This window comes from Thamnophis elegans, chromosome 1, assembly GCF_009769535.1.
Source record: "Thamnophis elegans isolate rThaEle1 chromosome 1, rThaEle1.pri, whole genome shotgun sequence".
In the NCBI taxonomy this organism is placed as follows: Eukaryota; Metazoa; Chordata; class Lepidosauria; order Squamata; family Colubridae; genus Thamnophis; species Thamnophis elegans.
Genome location: NC_045541.1, coordinates 83,410,279 through 83,429,805, shown reverse-complemented (window position 1 = coordinate 83,429,805; position 19,527 = coordinate 83,410,279). Strand labels below are relative to the sequence as shown.

General features: G+C 38.3%; 1 protein-coding gene across 4 annotated transcripts in view; it reads right to left on the bottom strand.

Annotated features, from left to right (window-relative positions):
• PLEKHA7 (pleckstrin homology domain containing A7) overlaps positions 1–19,527 on the bottom strand; it is a 139,440-nt gene that overhangs the window by 91,845 nt on the left and 28,068 nt on the right. Inside the window, exon 1 of one of the 4 annotated variants that reach the window (XM_032222655.1) lies at positions 11,504–11,604. The exons of the other annotated variants lie outside the window; for them this stretch is intronic. Coding sequence (XP_032078546.1) covers positions 11,504–11,529 — 26 coding nt within the window. The 5' untranslated portion in view covers positions 11,530–11,604. Of the gene's footprint in view, positions 1–11,503; positions 11,605–19,527 lie in introns of those variants that run through there. 4 annotated transcript variants of the gene reach the window in all.

Genomic DNA, 19,527 nt, shown 5'->3' with positions numbered 1-19,527 from the left:
TTAAAAACAGCACTGTAGAAGACAGAATTGGAATATAAGTCAGAATAGGCAAGTAAATGTTAAGAGAACACCTATCCACTCTGGATGAGTTTTTGTGGCCAAGAACTATGCAACATTTTGAGAAGACAATGTCAACAATGGATTGTGAAATAACAGAAAGTAGATGGGATTCTGTTATGGATGTTTTGAGTCCGAGATTATTCCTATTTTCTTGAGCTTGGGAAGTAAGAGTCTAGAATTTTATTTTAAAAAATGTGTTATCATATAAAACACATTTAAGGCTTTCACAGCAATATTCACTTTTTCCCACTTTAGCATGATGCCAAACTGTACCATTAATTTTTGGCAATTGTAATTAAACCACACACACACACACACACACACACACACACACACACACACCTTCCACCCAAATAGAAGCAATACATGGCACTGAAGTCTCAAACTGCTTATTAATTGAAATTATGCAGATAAAAATGAATAAGAAAAAGAAACTGTAAAAGATTTAAGTAGGCACATATTCACTGTTTATTATAAGGAACACAGCTATGCTGTGTCTCCATAATCAATATTGGATAGGCATCTTGCTGAAGTGATTTGCAAGCCATATGCAAACAAGGCTGAAAAAGACCTATGACAACTACTACCATCATCTACCTCAAAAAATGAATGAGACAAAAGGTACAACATCTTTTCATTCTCTAAATGACTTTAACATAGATGTAAACTGCTAATTAAGTCCTTCAACATCCCAAAGCAAATGTAGCAGTATACCCAGGTATTCCTGTTCCTCTATCCAATGTAAAGTAGGAAGATTAGTCTTTGACAGTGTGGTCACATTCTATACATCTGGAAGGATATAGACTTCTGGGATTTCTTTAAAAATTATTTCTTTTATTTATAAATCTGTGCAAGCCATGAAATGAGGATACACCAATTATTCATCATTATCTTAGTTTTGGAATCTTCTAAACTGATAGAAGCTCACACTGGGGAGGAATGTTTTCAAAACTGTACAACTGGCCTATAGACAATAAAGCACTCCACTCATGATACTTTTTAATGATTGCTTTATAACACTTAATAGAAACCAGCATAAATGCAAACATTCTCAGTTCTATTGCCAGATAAGTTTTTGTACCTTGGATGAATTAATGATTAACTTGATTTTTTTTCTCCCTCAAACACATTTTGAATGCATGAGTAATTATACAGAAACTCCAGCTAAACTCCAGCTCTCACTTCTTAATTCACTCTTACACTAGAAGGAGACACGGGCATAAAATATATAGTAAACAAAGACTGCATTCCTTCAGAAAGGTGTGCCAGAAACCCAAGATAGCTGGTGAAAGCTGAGAATATGACTTGCTTAGCTCCTTTTTTGTTCTTCATTACTCTTTAGACATCAATACAAGAAGAAGTAATTTCTTTAAGTCTTGAAACCTATTAGCCTTGTCACAACATGCCTATAAAAGGTAGATCTGAAACTATTTTAAATATAGTATTTCTTTCTTTCTTTACACAAAGGGACTTAACAATGATTGTTTATATCAACCTTCATTATTTTTCCACATAAAATATTTAAAGCCTATCTTGCTCTAACCTTTGAAAGTATAATCAAGTTAGTCATTGCAGAGCTGATTTACTGGGAACACAATTTGGCTAAGGAATGTTTTTAGTGGAATAATGCAATAATTATATTTTTTGCAATAGGGTTCAGTGCAATAGACTGACAAAACGACTATCACGCACGCAATAAATGTAATTTAGAAAATGCTAAGGTAAAAGGATTTATTTTGAAGCAATACTATTTGTAACAAAAGAAAACAATGGGTTAGAAGAACTAGTCATGAACGACCAGCTCCCTGTTTAATACGGATCATTGTTTTTTAATAAAACAACAACTAAAAATTAGTACAAAAAAGCATATCAGAAATTTACTGTTAAATGTTGCCTTTGTTCTTCATTCAGAGAGTTTCCCAGCAAGTATTCATATGGCTCCAGGCAAAACAAGGCACCCAGCACAGTTTTATGAGGTTAAATTTATCAACAAAACAAAAACCCTAAACATGTACATACCTGCAGGAAAGCTGGAAGAATGGATGTTCTGGCTGAGAAACAGAATTTGAAAATCCAGACTTACTTCCCATTTCATATATTGGAGTCACATTTCTTTCATATTCCAAATATTAGAGGTGAGGTATTAACACAGGCATCCATCGGTAGAGAAATCACTCAGCAACCAGCCAAAGAAAACCCAAGTGCATTCTGAGCTGGTCTTAGGATTCTGCTGCATTTCTGATTGCTTCTTCCTGAGCAGCAAAATTTCCCACAACCAAATCTCTCCTAAATAGCACCCATCACAAAATCAGAGATGTCTAATTTCCTCAAGCGGGAACAAGCAGCATCTCATTTCCAAGAGGTTTTTTAAACAAAAAAAACCACCTTATACGGTATTCTTTTTGCAAAGAGGGGACATAGAATGCTGTCGGGAGAGAACAAGGGCGAGCGAAAAAGAGCGAGAGAGCCTCAGTATCTTAAACAGCAGCCTGGTTTGGCAGTCAGCCAACCACCAGCATAACTTATTGCCAATGCTGCAAATCCCCCCTATCAGCTAATGAAGATCAAGACTGCAGGTGAAATATGATTTTATCTCCAGGACAAGAATTCCCCTGGAAATAGAAAGACATACGACCTTGAATGTTGGAAAGGAAATAGTTTGTAAACGAAATAAAAAAAATAGCACCTAATGGAACTATGTATGCTGTTGTTACCAATCTATTGTTTCTACATACTCACAACAATACAAGGATTCCTTCGGCTAAGCCAAGTATGTTTAAAACATCAGGTCTTTGGTTATATAAATCAATGCATGCATTTTTTTTACAGATTTTATGTAAATCTTTGTCAAATTTGTGTTATTTATTCATGTCGAATTCGTGTTATTTGTTTCATCTTTTTTTGTTTTGTAATGAAGGTAAAGTTAAGTGCAAATTAAGGCTTGCCTTCTTTGAAATGTCTCTATTTTCTATCTCTTCAGAGGTAAATAAAAATAAATTGAACGACCAATGGAAAGTCTGCGCAATAACCACTTCTCCCTCTCCCTCAATATTTCTGCATTATCCACTGCCAGTAAAACTTTGGCATCATGGAAATGGTGGGTTACATTGTACATGATTGCATTCCATAAAAAAATAGGCCGAATGTAATATGCTAAGTAGAAAAACATTATCAAAACATTCCTTATAAAATTATACAGAATACAAGCAGGAAGATTTATTGCGGGATGGTCTGTGGATTGAAAATGCACACTTAATCAATTGAGATGACAGTAGGTGCTATGCATAATGATTTGTATAATAGCATATATCTGCAACTCAGAAGAGCAATGGTGCAATGAAGACTATGAAGTACAGCATTGAGTTGTCACAAAGAAAGAATTTGGTAGAAACTGGCACGCATGGCCTTCACATATTCCCTGTACCCGATACATGCCACTGAACCAACAAGGTCATACTGTGGTGTCCATTTATTTGCACACAGGGGAGGAGGGGACTGCATTGCTGAAAAATACTTGGCATATCCGAGAGTAATCTCTTTGGCAGGAATGACTTCACCTTCACATTATTTTGCAGAAGTATAAGATCCTTCCCATGCCAGTGAATAGAAACTTCCATAAGAAAAAAAAATGTCTGTAATGGAAATTTGCTTTTGTTGTTTGGGTACTCTCAGTATATGATCTCTTTGAAACTGTTTGTGTCAGGGAAAAAGCGACAAATACGCATAGTTTCCACAGAGAAATAGATAAGGAGAAGCTACTTTCAATACAGAATTCGTAGTTACAACTATATTGTGACCAATCATGCTCACAACATTTCAGTTTTCCGAAAATGTTGAAATGGTCTAATATCATTAAGGATCTGACCTTAGTTTTCTTTCTCTCTTGAGATTTCACTATAGGGTCTGTCTCTCTGTTCTTACAGAATCTTCTATATGGTCTTTTGACAAACAATAACTTCTCTAAGAGGGGCGTATTATTTAAAATTATCCAAAATAAAAAAAGGAAGTTGAAAGAACATCCCAGAAAATGTTATGGCAAGTCCTTTTTAAAAATTCTAAATCTACTCAATTCATCTACCATTCAACAGCATACAAAATCAATAACAAAGGTATAAAACATCAAACTAGACAAGAAAAGAAAAATGGTCATCCCAGTGAAACAAAGCATCCACTAAAGGGCTGCAAAAACTCTCACAGAGGAAGCCCACATCCCAGCCCTGTCCAGAGTTTTGGGGAAATCCAGATCTTCAAAGCATGTTTAAAGAAAATCACATTTTGCCCTCTTGCGGGGGGGGGGGGGGATGCTGTTCCAAAGGATAGGCAAACATACACTCCTGGGTCCAATGGTGGGTTCCTACCAGTTTGGACCAGTTCAGCCAAACCGGTTGTGGTTTGGCAGCCTGGGTTGCTGGAACCGGCAGCGACCCAGGCCTACGACGCCCCTGAACCAGTTCCACGGGCAGCACCATTTTGTTTTTCAATTCTGCTCATGCGCAGAACAATTTTAATTGCACTGCGCATGCACACACAGTGTGCATCAAGTGCATGCACGCAGTGCTTACACAAGCAAATTCGGCAGTAGTGCCTGATGGAACCCACCCCTGCCTTTGTCCCATCAAAAACATTGCTTAATGGAAGGGACTTAGAGCATGCCAATCTGCCTGGTTACATGAACTGTGGTGGCACAATGATTAGAATGCAGTATTGCAGGTTAATTCACAGCTCAGTGCCAGGTGTTTGATTCTGACCAGCTCAAGGTTGACTCAGCCTTCCATCCTTCCAAGGTAAAATGAGGACCCAGATTGTTGGGGACAATAGGCTGACTCTGTAAACCGTTTAGAGAGAGGGATGTAAAACACTGTGAAGCGGTATATAAGTCTAAGTGCTATTGCTATTGCTACATTTTGGGCAGAAAGAATGAGAAACACATGGGCCCTCAAATAAATGGGTACTATGCCATTTAGGATTTTGTAGGTGGCAACCAGCACCCTGAAGAGTACCCAGATAACCAATGCAGCTCACAGAGCAGAGATGTCAAATGAATGTACTATCCCATGCTCCCACAAAATCACATCTCCACCTTCAAAACAAGTGAAGTTCTAAGTGGTCTTCATGCAGCTCCAAATGCATCACACAGCAGTACTCCACATGTGAGCTAATCAAATTATGAGTGATGGAGAAAAGGGCCACCGAGTCCAGAAATAGACACAATTGGTACCCAAGATAAATCTATGCAAAAGTGTTTCTGGCTCTTTGAGCAGGACTCCAGGAAGAACCCCAAGCTGCACATCAATTCCATCCGAGGGTGTGCAATCCCATTCAAAATTTAAGATGGAAACTCCCTGATGGTACATATAATCACAGACATTTAATCTTGTAAGGAGCCGTGGTGGTGCAGTGGTTAGAATGCAGTACTGTAAACTACTTCTGCTGACTGCCGGCTGTCTGCAATTTGGCAGTTCGAATCTCACCAGGCTCAAGGTTGACTCAGCCTTCCATCCTTCCGAGGTCGGCAAATGATGACCCAGATTGTTGGGGGCAACATGCTGACTCTGTAAACCGCTTAGAGAGGGCTGTAAAGCACTGTGAAGCGGTATATAAGTCTAAGTGCTAGTACTAGTGGTGCTTTAAGTTTGTTTCTCCCTACCCCAACAAATATATGCAATATTTAAAGGAACAAGAAAACATAATGATTACAGAAGACACACTTAGAAAACCTTAATAAAGATCTCTGACTATCAAGAAGAAAAAAGTATTCGTATTTATTAATATTACTGGCTTATGAATATGATGACTGTTCATAGAGAGGAAAATGCAGCTACTGTTTTAGGTAACTGACCAAGAAGTGAAGGAAGACAAAACTCATACAGATAATCCTCAATTTACAACTTCATTTAATGACCATTCAAAGTTACAACGGCACTGAAAAAAAGTGACTTACAACCTTTTTTCACACTCAAACTGTTGCAGCAACCCCATGGTCAAAATTCAAACACTTGGCAGCAGTTCATATTTATGACAGTCGCAGTGTCCTGATATTATGCGAGCACCTTTTGTAATCTTCTGACAAACAAAGTCAATGGGGAAGCCAGATTCGCTTAACTAACATCTATCTATCTATCTATCTATCTATCTATCTATCTATCTATCTATCTATCCATCCATCCATCCATCCAACCAACCAACCAACCAACCAACCAACCAACCAACCAACCAACCAACCAACCAACCAACCAACCAACCAACCAACCAACCACCAACTAACTGACTGACTGCTGCAGTCTTCACTTAAGATCTATGGCAAGAAAGGTCGTAAAATGGGCAAAATTCATTGTCTCACTCAGCAACAGAAATTTTGGGCTCTATTGTGGTCATAAGACAAAGACTACCTGTACTGGAACTATAGATTTTAACTTCGATCAGAGAGCCTTAAAATGAAGCATGTTGAAGCTATAATTGGGAATATTTCAACATTTATGCAGAGATATTTATACTGAAATTAATCTGCAATTAGTTTGGCTCATAATATATAATGTATGTTTGTGTTCTATGTTTCCTCTTGAAATTGCATCCAGCCACTGAAATAAATTAATTTAATTTAATTCGTTGCAATATGTTGACATTCTTTTCAAGGTATTATTTGGTGATCCAAAACTACCTAATAATCACTTTCCTAACAGGAAGGCATACTGTGCTAATGGGAAGAAAGTTATTCAGAATGCATGACTAAAGAAGAAGGATAGAACTATAAGACTATAATTTTCTTTATGGATTCCCTTCTCTCCATTTACATTACTGCAAAAACATATTCTCTTTAGAGCTAGTCAGCCAGTCTTGTAATTGCTGTAATCAAGGACAATATTCTTTCTGAACAATTATATAATTAAGGAAAGTATGGCAATTTGTCTCCAAGTAGATTTCTATTAAATGTATTTATTTTACAAAAAAAGCAAATACAGGTAGTTCTCAACTTACAACCATTTGTTTAGCAACTGTTCAAATTTACAACCACCGAAAAAAGTGATTTGCAACTAATCTACGCACTTATGACCATCACAACAATCCATGGTCACCTGGTTAAAATTCAGACCCTTGGCAACAGGAATGTATTTACACAGGAATGTATTTACAATAGTTGCAGGGTCCTAGGGTCATGTGATCACCATTTGCAACCTTCCTAGCTGGCTTCTGATGAGGAAAGTCAATGAGAGAAGTTGGTTTTGCTCTGTAACTACGTGATTCACTTAGCAACTACAGTGATTTACTTAACAACCATGGCAAAAGAGGTTGTAAAATTGGGCACGACATATTTAACAACTGTCTTGCTTAGCAGATTCTATGGCTGTAATAATAAAAGTAGTTTTAGTATTCATGATCAAACACCAAAAGTATGAATGCTAAACCTATTTTTGTTAGGGGTCTGGTTTATCTCAAAGGGCTGATTGATACCATTTTGCAGTTCTTGATGTGTCTCCCCCCTCTTTTGCTTTTATCCCAAGAAGAACTAGGGAGGGTCAAGTTTGAGATGCTGTATCAAATTCTGTTCCTGTTGGGGTTGACATATATCTGACCCTTGCCTTGACTGTGGCTCTTCCTCAAGGTTATTTCTTACAGCTAATTACAATAGCAGATCCAGCCTTAGTCTAGCCAGGCTTAGGATCAGTAAATCAAGCAGGGCACAATAGCGGCCACAATGTGAGAGGAAGGGGAAGAAGAAAAGGGAAAGGAGAGGAGGAAAGAAGAAAGTTGAGAAGAAAGGAGAGAAGGAAGGAGAAAAGGAGAGGGAAGGAAAAATAGGGTTGTGGTAAAACAAGGTGGATGTATGGGATGGCGGGTAAAGCAACCCCAATTATATATTTAAATCTTTAGATGGCGAAATCAAATGTTATAAATGTTAAAAGATAACACACAATATTAATAACTATGAGAATATAATTTGTGAATGTTTATATGAAGAATAAAAACAAAAACTTTCAAAAAAATAGCAGCACAATGTATATTACATCTTTTACCAGTGAAAGAAAGTATCCACCTAATGCAGTCCCAAATAAGATAATGAAAAGATATTGATTACAATCTGAATCTGATCAATTAGGAGAAAGGCTCTTCTAACTATGGGATCTAAGACATTCTCCATGTACCTCTGTAGCTGTACTTTTCACAGATGGAATGGTAAATTTATTTTTTTCTGATTTACAAAGAAGGCTCAGGGATTCAGGAAGAAAATCTCAACAGATGGGATAAATATCTCATTAAAGGCAATCTTAAGGATGCAACAAGAAGCAGTTTCCAAATAGGAGTACAAAGACACATCATAGCTTTTTTAAAAATTAAATTGGCCAATTTTAAAGACCATGAAGCAAATCAATCCTTAAAACGAAGGAGGGGCAAGACGTAGGTAAACCAGGCTAAAGCCTAAAGCATTTCTGTCCTCTTTGCAATTGTGAAATAGAAAAGTGATGGCAGTTGGACACCTGTGCCCCAATGTGGGGAGAGGGAGGAAGGGGGCTGAATCCTATGGAATCAATTTCTTGTATGATTGAAAGAATGTACCTTTCTGTTATTTTCAAGGATATAGAAAAGGGAACAAGGTGTCCAAAATGGAATTATGACAGACATAGGATGAATCGGTATATGTAAATTCTTCAGCAATAGCAGTAGACTTATATACCGCTTCATAGGCCTTTCAGGCCTCTCTAAGCGGTTTACAGAGAGTCAGCATATTGCCCCCAACAATCTGGGTCCTTCAGAATATTTAGTCTTATGCCCACTAGCAAAAGTGGCTTCTCAAGTTCAGAGAGATAAAGAAAGATCCTAAGAAGGCTGGAGGAAGTTGGATCGATGAGTCACTTGGAGCTAAGTCCTTAGTAAGGTGTGAGCTGGAACACTGTGGCTTGCTTCATGCTTGCTTCCTGGATCCCCAGCTGACTTTAGAACACCATCTGTCAGCTGTGACCAGGGGGACCTTTGCCCAGGTTCGCCTGGTGCACCAATTGCGACCCTACCTGGATCGGGAGGCTCTTCAGACAGTCACTCACGCCCTTGTGACCTCAAGACTGGATTATTGTAACACACTCTACATGGGGCTGCCCTTGAAGAGTGTTCAAAGACTTCAGCTAGTCCAGAATGCAGCCGCGCGAGCGATTGTGGGTGCACCTAGGTACACCCACGTCACACCTATCCTCCGCAAGCTGCACTGGCTACCCATTAGTCTCCGAATAGATAGATAGATAGATAGATAGATAGATAGATAGATAGATAGATAGATACTTTATTTGTATGCCGCCCTTTTCCCTGAGGGGACTCAGGGCGGCTCACAATTCAGGGGGAGGGAAGGACAAACAAGTTACAAACATGAATCCGCTTCAAGGTGCTGGTCGCTACCTATAAAGCCCTACATGGCATCGGACCTGGGTACCTGAGAGACCGCCTCCTGCCGTTTACCTCCCTCAGACTGATAAGATCTCACAGGTTAGGTCTCCTCCGGATTCCATCTGCCAGCCAATGTCGGCTGGTGACTCCCCGGGGGAGAGCCTTCTCTGTTGCAGCTCCAGCCCTCTGGAATGACCTCCCTGTGGAGATCCGGACCCTTACTACCCTCCTGGCCTTCCGCAAAGCCACCAAGTCCTGGCTGCTCCAGCAGGCCGGAGGGCTTGTGAAATACCCAGCCCCATGGAAATTGTGAATGTTGCGCCTTTTTAAAAAAAATGTTGTCTTGTCTATTTATCCCCTTTTCCTTGTCTGTTGTGAGCCGCCCGGAGTCCTCCGGGAGTGGGCGGCATACAAGACAAATAAAATGAAATGAATGAAATGAATGAATGAATGAATTGGAGCAATTGATTTGGTTACACTGAGTGTGAAGTTCTGGCAATATGAATAAGAATCACAGATCAAACCATAGATAAGCATTCCTTATGAAGCTGCCAAAGAAGTAAAAATGAGAACTATGGATTTTTTTTTTCATTGGTAATTAGGCAGTTGTAGGAAGATGTGAATCCATCAGTGCGATATGAGCTGTCTCAGATTTAGTCTTTCAATTTATGAGATGGATCTTTTAACAAAATAATGGAAGGATTAGCATTATTTTGTATGGTCAAGATATGATGATTACTGTTGTGGCCCAGCAGGATCCGTTTGAGCTGCTGCTGCGGATAGATTACTATAACAATAAATTATAAGGTGTTTTGTTCTTTGTTCTTTTAAAAAAACTTCTTTCTTTTCGCTTTCTTTTTAGTATATTTTAAACATGTTAAACAATGTGAATAATTGCCCATATCTCACTGATTGCTTGCTGTTTGAAGAATAAGCACAAGGAAAGGAAGAGATAAGATAAGTGTTGAGAGCCTGAAAAACACACAGAAAGCCTTCTGTATGTCAACTGCTGCCATGGAAATCACACAACAGACAGACTCAGGAACTGTAAATGATCTAGTTTGATCTCACATACAATAACTTTACTATTTTATTTTTGCTATGTAAAATCAATACCACCACATGCTAAATTCATTCAAAAATTAGGATATTCAGAAGATCATTCTTCTCAGATGCTTCTAGTTAGCTATGATGAGAAATTTCTATTGAAATGTCTTCTTGATTGTAAACTCTACATACAGAAATTTCCTGAAATCTCCTTTCATGGGTTGGAAGAACCAAAACTAGATAATTCAGTCACGAGTATTTCCTATCGTAGATTTTCTTGTTCATACAACAATGTGTGCCAAACATTGCAAACAGCAATAGCAGAGAAATTGTGCTGCCCACATGTATTTAGTATCTGTTCCAAAGCTCAGCAAGAAAATCAATGAAAAAAGGGTTAAATAGTATCTTTCCCTTCTATTCCTGTATTGAAAGTCAGTGTCTTTAAAAAAGAAAATGCACACACACACATCTATCTGTCTGTCTGTTTATTTATCTATCTAAAAAATAAAACTTTTCTCTGGCAAGCACTCCAATTTAAAAGCAGAGACAGAACATAACAATTTGAAATATATATTTTCTTTTTTCTTTTCCATGTGTTCTTTTTAATCTTATACTTTTTGCAGTTTGAATTCATTTTTTCTCATTGTAATCTATAATATAATTAATAAAAAATGAATATAAAACTCTAGAAATATGCATTGAATCTGAGCAAATTTTATTATTCTTATATTTTTTCTAATTTCATATTTGATTTAGGAATAGTTATGTTGTCTAAAAAGTATATAAGGCCTTTAGTTGTAATTCCTGGTTTATTTTAAATCTTTCTCATCAGTTCTGACAATAAAAAAGCAACGCAATTGTTTCCATAAATAATCCATGTCTAGTAAAGAATATTGCATTCTTTGCTCCTAAGTGCGATTTTACAAAGGAAATTCATTTTCACAATTATTTTCTACTATTTAATCTAGTTATATACTCTAATATATGAAAGGAGAAACAAAGAGCAAGATAGGTATGCAATTACCTTAGTGATGTATCTTGTAATTTCATGCACCCAGAATAGCATATAAAAACCTCAGCTCTAATTTTTAAAATAATATTTTTCTGTTTCTGTAAGGAATGAAAACTAGGTTCAACTGACAAAGTATAAGTGACATTAAGTAGATTATTCAGCCCAAATGTTGTTCTTGGAACCACACACAAAACATTTATGCCTTTGCGTCAACCTCCAATCTAAGAACACAAGCATACAGAAGTTTATAAAACAAATGAGTAAACATTGCCTTATTCCTATGTAAATAACTGTTCTATGAGTGAGTGAACAGGGAGAGCAAACAGGAGTTGGGCAATGAGTTGGAAGACAAAAAAAAGAGAGAGAACAGATTGCTAATTGTTTGCTGCAGCTTTCTGCTTGACTGTTAACTGCTGCTTAGAGTTTCCTGAATGATTGACCATGGTGTCTGATTGGGGATGCTGCTCTTGGTGACCTAAACCGGAGGTGTCAAATTCAATTTCACTCAGGGCCATTTCAAGGCTGTGTTTGACCTGGGGGGATGGAGAAGGTGGGCATGGCCAGCTTGATGTCACTCATGTTGGGTGTGCCTGGGGTGGCTCGAGTGCTCTGCCAGTGAAAACAGGCTCCCAAGCTCCATTTTCAACTGTAATAGCCTCCTGCAACCCTCTGCCACAAAAACAGAGCTCGGGAGGGCCGCATGCCCTCCTGAGTTCCGTTTTTGCTGGCAGAGGCACCGTGGGCCAGTCGTTTGCTATTTCCAAGGCAGAGTTTGGCAGGGCAGGTCCTTTTTTTATTTGCCCTTTCCTTTTTTTTTTTCATTCTTCTTTCAGTTCAAACTAGTCCTCATCCAATGAGACAGCTCTAAGAACTAATGGCCTAGCAAGAAGAGTAACTAGGGGAGAATCAGGATTAGGTCATTCTCCGACACCACTCAGGCAAGTCCCTCCAGTTTTCTTGGCAAGGTTTTTCAGATGTGGTTTGCCATTGTCTCCTTCTCGGGGCTGAGGGAAAGTGAATGGCCCAAGGTCACCCAGCTCGCTTCATGCCAAGGCAGAATTAATAGCAGTTTTAAAATATCTGAAATGTTATTAAATAAGAGAGATTAAATGACCTCTATATGGTCTTCCTAACTTTATGATTCTATAATATTCTGAACAAAGTTTAACATAATCAAAAATGTAGCAGTATGAAACCCAATTTATTTGTGATTTTAACATACATTCCACTTTACTATGTTAATATGCTAGGGTATTATAATAATCTGTGTTAAAACAACCTCTTTGCATTCCATTGGAACAGTAGTCAATTACATAATGAAGATAAGTCAGCAGTGTAAAATTGCTGCAAAAAACCATGATGGTTTAGAATGTATTCGGATGCAAACACACGTTAAATAATGTGTTCTTTAAGGAGGACTTAAACAAGTTGAAACTGGTGCAATAGAAAGGATAGTAATGGGTTAAGAAATAGTGCCACCAGGAGAATGAATAGACCTGGTTTATGGTTAGCCTTGAGAAAAGATAACTGTTACTGTTATCTCAGTACATGAGACAGTGTCCCATAGAAAATGTTTTTCCCCCCACATTATGTGGAACCCTAGATTTCATGAGAACTTGATGAGATGCCATGAGAATCTAAAGTGCAAAAAAAAAGTTCATTCAAATGCAGCCAAATTTCTATTATTAGAATTCTTGAGCCATGGATCTGATATATTTTTAAGCAATAGATACCTCAGACTGAAAGAATTTGAAGACCTCAGACACTAATGGCAACAATTTTTTCTTCCCTAATCCAAAATAGAGGACAAGAAATGTTGATTTTCAGTTATACTAAACCAGACTCCAATTGTAAGATAGGAAAAAAATTATAATGGTAAAACCAATTTGTCAGTTGAATTAATTAATTAGTGAGATGAATGTATTCATGCAAAGCTTGGAAAACAATAAAAAGAATTTGCTGACGGTGCATTAAAAAGAAGATTCGATTCGATTCACTAAAAGGCTCTTCCCAACTCTGTGAATATATGATTATTTTCTTCTCTAAAAAAATGTATCCTGAAAAAGGTCCCAGTTCAACTCTGATGATATAAAACTAGTTTTGCATGACAAGTAGACTTTAGACAGAAATCTGCCATTTATTTCAAAGGAAACATCAAATTCTTTCATTAAGATGCAGATGCAAACAGTGTATTTAATCTTACTTGCTCCACTGGCTTGTATCTAGCCACTCACTGATGACAGTTCTACAAGAAATCAAAATAGCTGTCACTCTGACTAAAGAATTAAAAATGCCTAGTTGTTAGCAATACAATCCCATTCCATAAGACAGTGCACATAAGTATTCAGAAATGCATTACTCTTTAACGCAGCATGAAAATTTTTCTTTTCTTTCTCCTTTCATCCTAACTCGGCAAAAAGAATGTTTTATCACACTGATTTTAGGGTACAAATAAATGCTCCAATATCTGAATCTATTATTACATCATACATTTTATGTAGGTACATCACCATAACTTACATGCTGAAGAAGATTGCAAACATTTTAAATACTCAGATGATGATACTACTGTAGAAACTAAGCTTAGTTGAAATGGAGCTTGAACTAAATTAAAGGAATGTGTTTTGTGTTAGACAGACAGTCCTCTATTCCAAAAAGGTCAGAAACCCTACTCATTTGTGGATAAGTACTCATTTGTGGATCCTTATGTCTGCGGCCAATAAAATTTGCAAAGCTTTCTGTTCGTTATTTTTCTTTCTGATCATGTGTTTAAAGTGCTTTTATTTAATTATAAATTAAGCAAACAGCTAGCCAGAAAGGCAATTAAGGATTCAGCACAGCAGCAAATGGAATGAAGATATTAAAATGCCAAGCCACTAAATTAGTTTAAGAATTAAAAACAAAAGATCAAAAAAGATAAATTCAGATATTAATTTTGGTCCCCGCAAAACCACATGCATACTTCCAATATTCAAATCATGTATCTGTAATGGAAAAGTTTTAACATTTTGTAAGTTAAATTCACAGATGTCAACCAGTGTTTACAATTTAAAACTGAGTTTAAAACATCACTGAAGTGTTGACAATAGTGATACAACTCTGAAAAACTCCTGGACATAATAGCCTGATAACAAAAGAGCTTCCAAAATTAGTGTTCCTTGTTAAGGCTTAGGAAACTATTGGCTGACATTCAACTACCATCAGTTCCAGAAACAATCCAAAATCCTTCTGATAAAATTTTTGAAGTACTTATACTTCTTGGCACCAACCTTCAAAAGCATATTGAAAGTCATTTTAGCCCACAGGAAAATAAAATATTGTGGGATGGGGGGGGGTATGGAGGGGTAAGTAGGTAGTCCTCATTTATTGACCCTAATTTGGATCAATAACTCCGTTGTTAAATGAAATGATTTTGTGTCGCCAGAGGATTTTAGTTGCCACAAGCACATATAAGGATCCCCAGGTCCTGGGATTGCTCTTCGCGTGCCCACAGAAAAGAGGACTCCCTGCCTGTGGAACCCAGTACTGCTGCCCTTGGTGCACAGCGCGCAGATCGACGGAGCATGCACCGACTGACTGGCTACCCCGAGGAATGCGCGGTATGCAAGAGGTCAGAAGCAACCAATAAAAAGTATACAGAGTAGTGATTAAATAAGTAACATTTATAGAAACTAAAAATATACATACCAAATGTTAATAAAGAAAGAGCTCCATCCTTTAACTTACTATAAGTCTCAATTCTAGCCATTTAGACCATCTATTGATCTGTCTCCTCCATTTTGGTACAATATCTTATTTCAATACAATGATATTTATATATTATATGTATTCTTAATTTTGCAAATAGTACGGTATATAGAATCTTATATTTGATATTTAATACAGATGAAAGAGTGTTTGTTTTCTTAGCCTCAAATTCTTTCAAAAGGTCAACATATCTAATCATCAGCAATATTGCTGAATAAGTTAGAAAAATCAAAGCTGACATACCGTATCTGTGGTGACAATGAGTCTGGGTAGATTTCGTTCTTGAATTATAGAACAATTTGATATCTGAAATGTCTCTTTTACTGTCAGTAAGCTTGTGTAAATCTCTTCTGGTTCTTAGAGGTACCCAAGGAAACCACAGAATTAATATAAAACAAAGTGATGTGGTCTGAGCAGAGGGAGGGCAATTATTCAAAAAAAGCTCTTAAAAGAAAGCACCATTCAAAGCCTCAGCCTTCACAAAAATCTAAAATATCTATAAGCAATAGATATTTTCTCTATTTATTAGTCATTAGCAATCAGCATATATAATTACAGAACTATAAGCCAAACAATTTACGTACTATAGCAGGGAAGTAAAATTATTTTACATACAGAATTATTTTGATGACTTTTAAATTCTTTAATTACAGTTGGTTAACTGGTTCGCTACAGAATGGTTTACTGAATAATTAGGATAAGTAGGAATATGAAAAATGCCTTGAATTGAAAAGCGTATTACATAGAAGCTATATTTTATCTGCCATAGACAGTAAACTAGAATAGATTATAGAGAGGATTACAAATTCTACAGTTTTAATATTGGCAACTTTATGTGGATAAGATTATGAATAGTTTTCAATACAAACATGTAACATTTTTCAGATCTGAACTACTATGAATATAAAATAGATTTTTTAGTGCAAAACTCAAAAATATTTTTTAGCGCAGCATGCCAATACATACTCAAAATAGTGAAATTACATTATTTTAGATTTTTTTTCCAAACGTAATTCACATGCAGAAAAGAGATCTCAAGATAGGAGAAAATAAATGATATTCTCTTTACAATGCTGCTCCTTTCCAATCTGTTACTGTACTGTTTGATGAGCTACCCACCCCTTACCCTGCAAAGCTGAATTAACATGAAGAACAGGAAAAATTTTAGGATAGTTAAATGTGCATCTGCACCTATATGATCGCATATGTGAGTCTGAATGCCCAGATTTGGTAATAGGAGAGTCTCTGCATATTCTCTGGGCATAAATTCAATGTGGATTCCATTGAATTTATTGATTATACAATATTGGTACAGTCAATTAGATTAACCTTGCTGTATTTTCTTTGAGGCCATAGGAACACACACAAAAAAAGAATGAAATTGTTTGTTTTTTAAAGTCCCCCTGATTTTAAAGTGTTGGAAATTTACCTATAGCCTGGCTTTACTCTGCATTATCATTGTGGACATCATTCTATCTGGCTGCATTTGGCTATAGAGTTACTGATCTTCCCTTCTCATATCCTGTTCACATAACATCCTTCTTTTTAAAATCACTTTGCTGACATGCCTTTTAGTTTTACTTGCAGTTCTCTGTGACTACAGAAGAGGGTTTAATCCATAGTCTCTCAACTGATAAATACAAGTCGTCTCCACACTCTTTCAAAGTAATCCGCATAACTCTCCATCTGAGTATGTGAAAACTGCTCAGTTAAGTCTGAGGTTTAGAGGCTTACAGAAGTTTCTGTTAGTGGCTGAAAATATTAATATGTTGTCAGATGTACAGAACATTGTCACATAAAAGATGGTGATCAAATTCCTATGTTCTAGAATTATAGATCCAGTATGATGACAATATATACATATATGTAATTACATTCCTTAGTAAATTTATTTATCAACGACAAATAGCAATAGATTTTAACTTATATACCACTTTACAGTGCTTTACAGCCCTTTCTAAGCAGATTACAGAGTCAGCATATTGCCCCCAACAATCTGGGTCCTCAATTTACAGACCTCGGAAGCATGGAAGGTTGAGTCAACTTTGAGCCGGTGGGACTCGAATTGCCAAATTGCAGGCAGCCCGCAATCAGCAGAAATAGCCTGCAGTACTACATTCTAACCACTGCACCACCATGACTCTATATAAATGTAAATTCTGAAGAATAAGCTTTGCTTATCCTATATTTTTAGTACATTACCATTCATTATGTTGAATGGTACAGCAGGGGTCCACAACCTTTGGGTAGTGAGCTGTTTGCAACCGGGTTGCAGAAATGGTGGATGAGTACGTGCACACTTCCCCATGTGCATGATCAGTGGGCGAGCACATGCACATGTGCTCCATTTGTGTGAGCAGCAGGCCTGTGTACACACCACTAGCACAAATGGAGCTGAACACATGCTTGCCAGCTGCTTGCACAGAACAATCCCCTCTTCCCCCCGTGCTGGTCTGCAAAGTAGGAGAGGTTGGGGAATTCTGGTCTACAGGAGTTGTGGTGGCGCAGTGATTAAAGTGCGGTATTACAGGTAAACTTTGCCAGGAGTTCAATTCTGACTGGCTCAAGACTGACTCAGCCTTCCATCCTTCCAAGGTTGGTAAAACAAGAACCCAAATTGTTGGGGGCAATATGCAGACACTATAAACCACTCAGAGAGTGCTGCAAAGCATTATGGAGCAATATATGTCTGATTGCTATTGCTACAATAGATGGTAACTGATGCAAATTGAATCTACTAGAACAGTGGTCCCCAACCTTTTTATCGCCGCGGACCAGTCAGCCTTTGATAATTTTACCGTGGCCCGCTGAGCGCGCGCAGGGGTGGGGGGGGCGAAAATGGGGGAATACAAACATACTTTTTAAATCCACCTTCCCAATTCAACACCTGAATCATATCCCACCTTCCATTTTGTATGTAGATTTTAAGGAATAAACAGCTGAATTAATCAAGGTCAAAGATAAAAAGAGCAAGGGCAAAATTAAATAAGCCAGAGGATAGCAATGTAAAAAGAATACAGTATTAAGCCCATTCACTCTATCTAAGCCCCCCCACCTCACAAGGTTGTCGTGGGGGAAATAGGGGGTGGGAGTATTAGGTATCTTCACTACCATATATAAAAGGAGATACTATCTTAAATAACAAAGTGGGCCCCCACCTCCAAAATATACTAAAAGAAAAAAGATTCCATGTGCTCAACTAATTTTTTTTTAAATCATCACTATATTATGGACTACAGACATATATATACATACATATATATATATATATATATATATATATATATATATATATATATACACATACATACATACATACATGCATATATACATACCGTACGTATGTACGTACGTATATATATAATGTCCAAATAACAGGAAAAGCGCTTCAAGGACCAAAGTATATTCCTTTTTTGCAGCCTTAAGAGAACTCTCGTTTTTTGAGGCTCAGAACCAGGCATTCTCGTGGGCTGCAAAAAGGAAATGCGACCCGGGAGCGCAGCCTCCAAGAGTCCATATTGCCAATAACTACGCATGGGGGGAAAGGAAATGTGTTTTGTGAGGAAGAGAAAGAGCGCGCTTCACCGATGCCCGTTGGCAAAATTTTGGAAGAGAGGCAAGAGACTTCAGGCACCGAGCCCCCACCCCTGGCTGCGGCAACTGGAGCGGGCGGGAGGCAGGGAAGGGGTGGGCAAGACCGCCGCTTTTCCACCGTGCGCTGCAATAGCGGCAGCGGCGGCCTGAATCTGGCGCCAAAATCGCGCACCCCCCATCTCCCCTCAAAAGACCCCCCCCCCGCCCTCAGCTGCCCTACGTTCTCTCTCTCTCTCTCTCTCTCTCTACCTCTCCCGCCGTTCCTTCTCACAAGCCAAGGCTGGGCGGGAAAAAGAAGAGAGCGGCCTCCAAGGGCTCCGCTTCCAGCGCATGGTCCGCCCCCTCCTCGCCTCGCTTCCAGGCGAGCCGACTGAGGCGAGAAAGGAGAAAGAGGCGGAGGCGTTCACTGAGGGGACGGCTGACTCGGGGAGGGGGAGGGGGTGGTGTAGTAGCGGGGGATTCTTCCTCCTCGCCTCACTTGCTCCTGTGCTTCCGCGCAGCTCCCCCCCTCCGGCGACGGCGCTGCATGAGTGAAGAGTCGGCCGTTGCATGGCCCCCGGCCGCTGCGCGGCCCGGTGCCAGGTACTCCACGGCCCGGCACCGGTCCGCGGACCGGGGGTTGGGGACCACTGTACTAGAATATTAAGCATGGTCATTGGACTTGGATAATCTACATATAGTTTACACCTAATTAG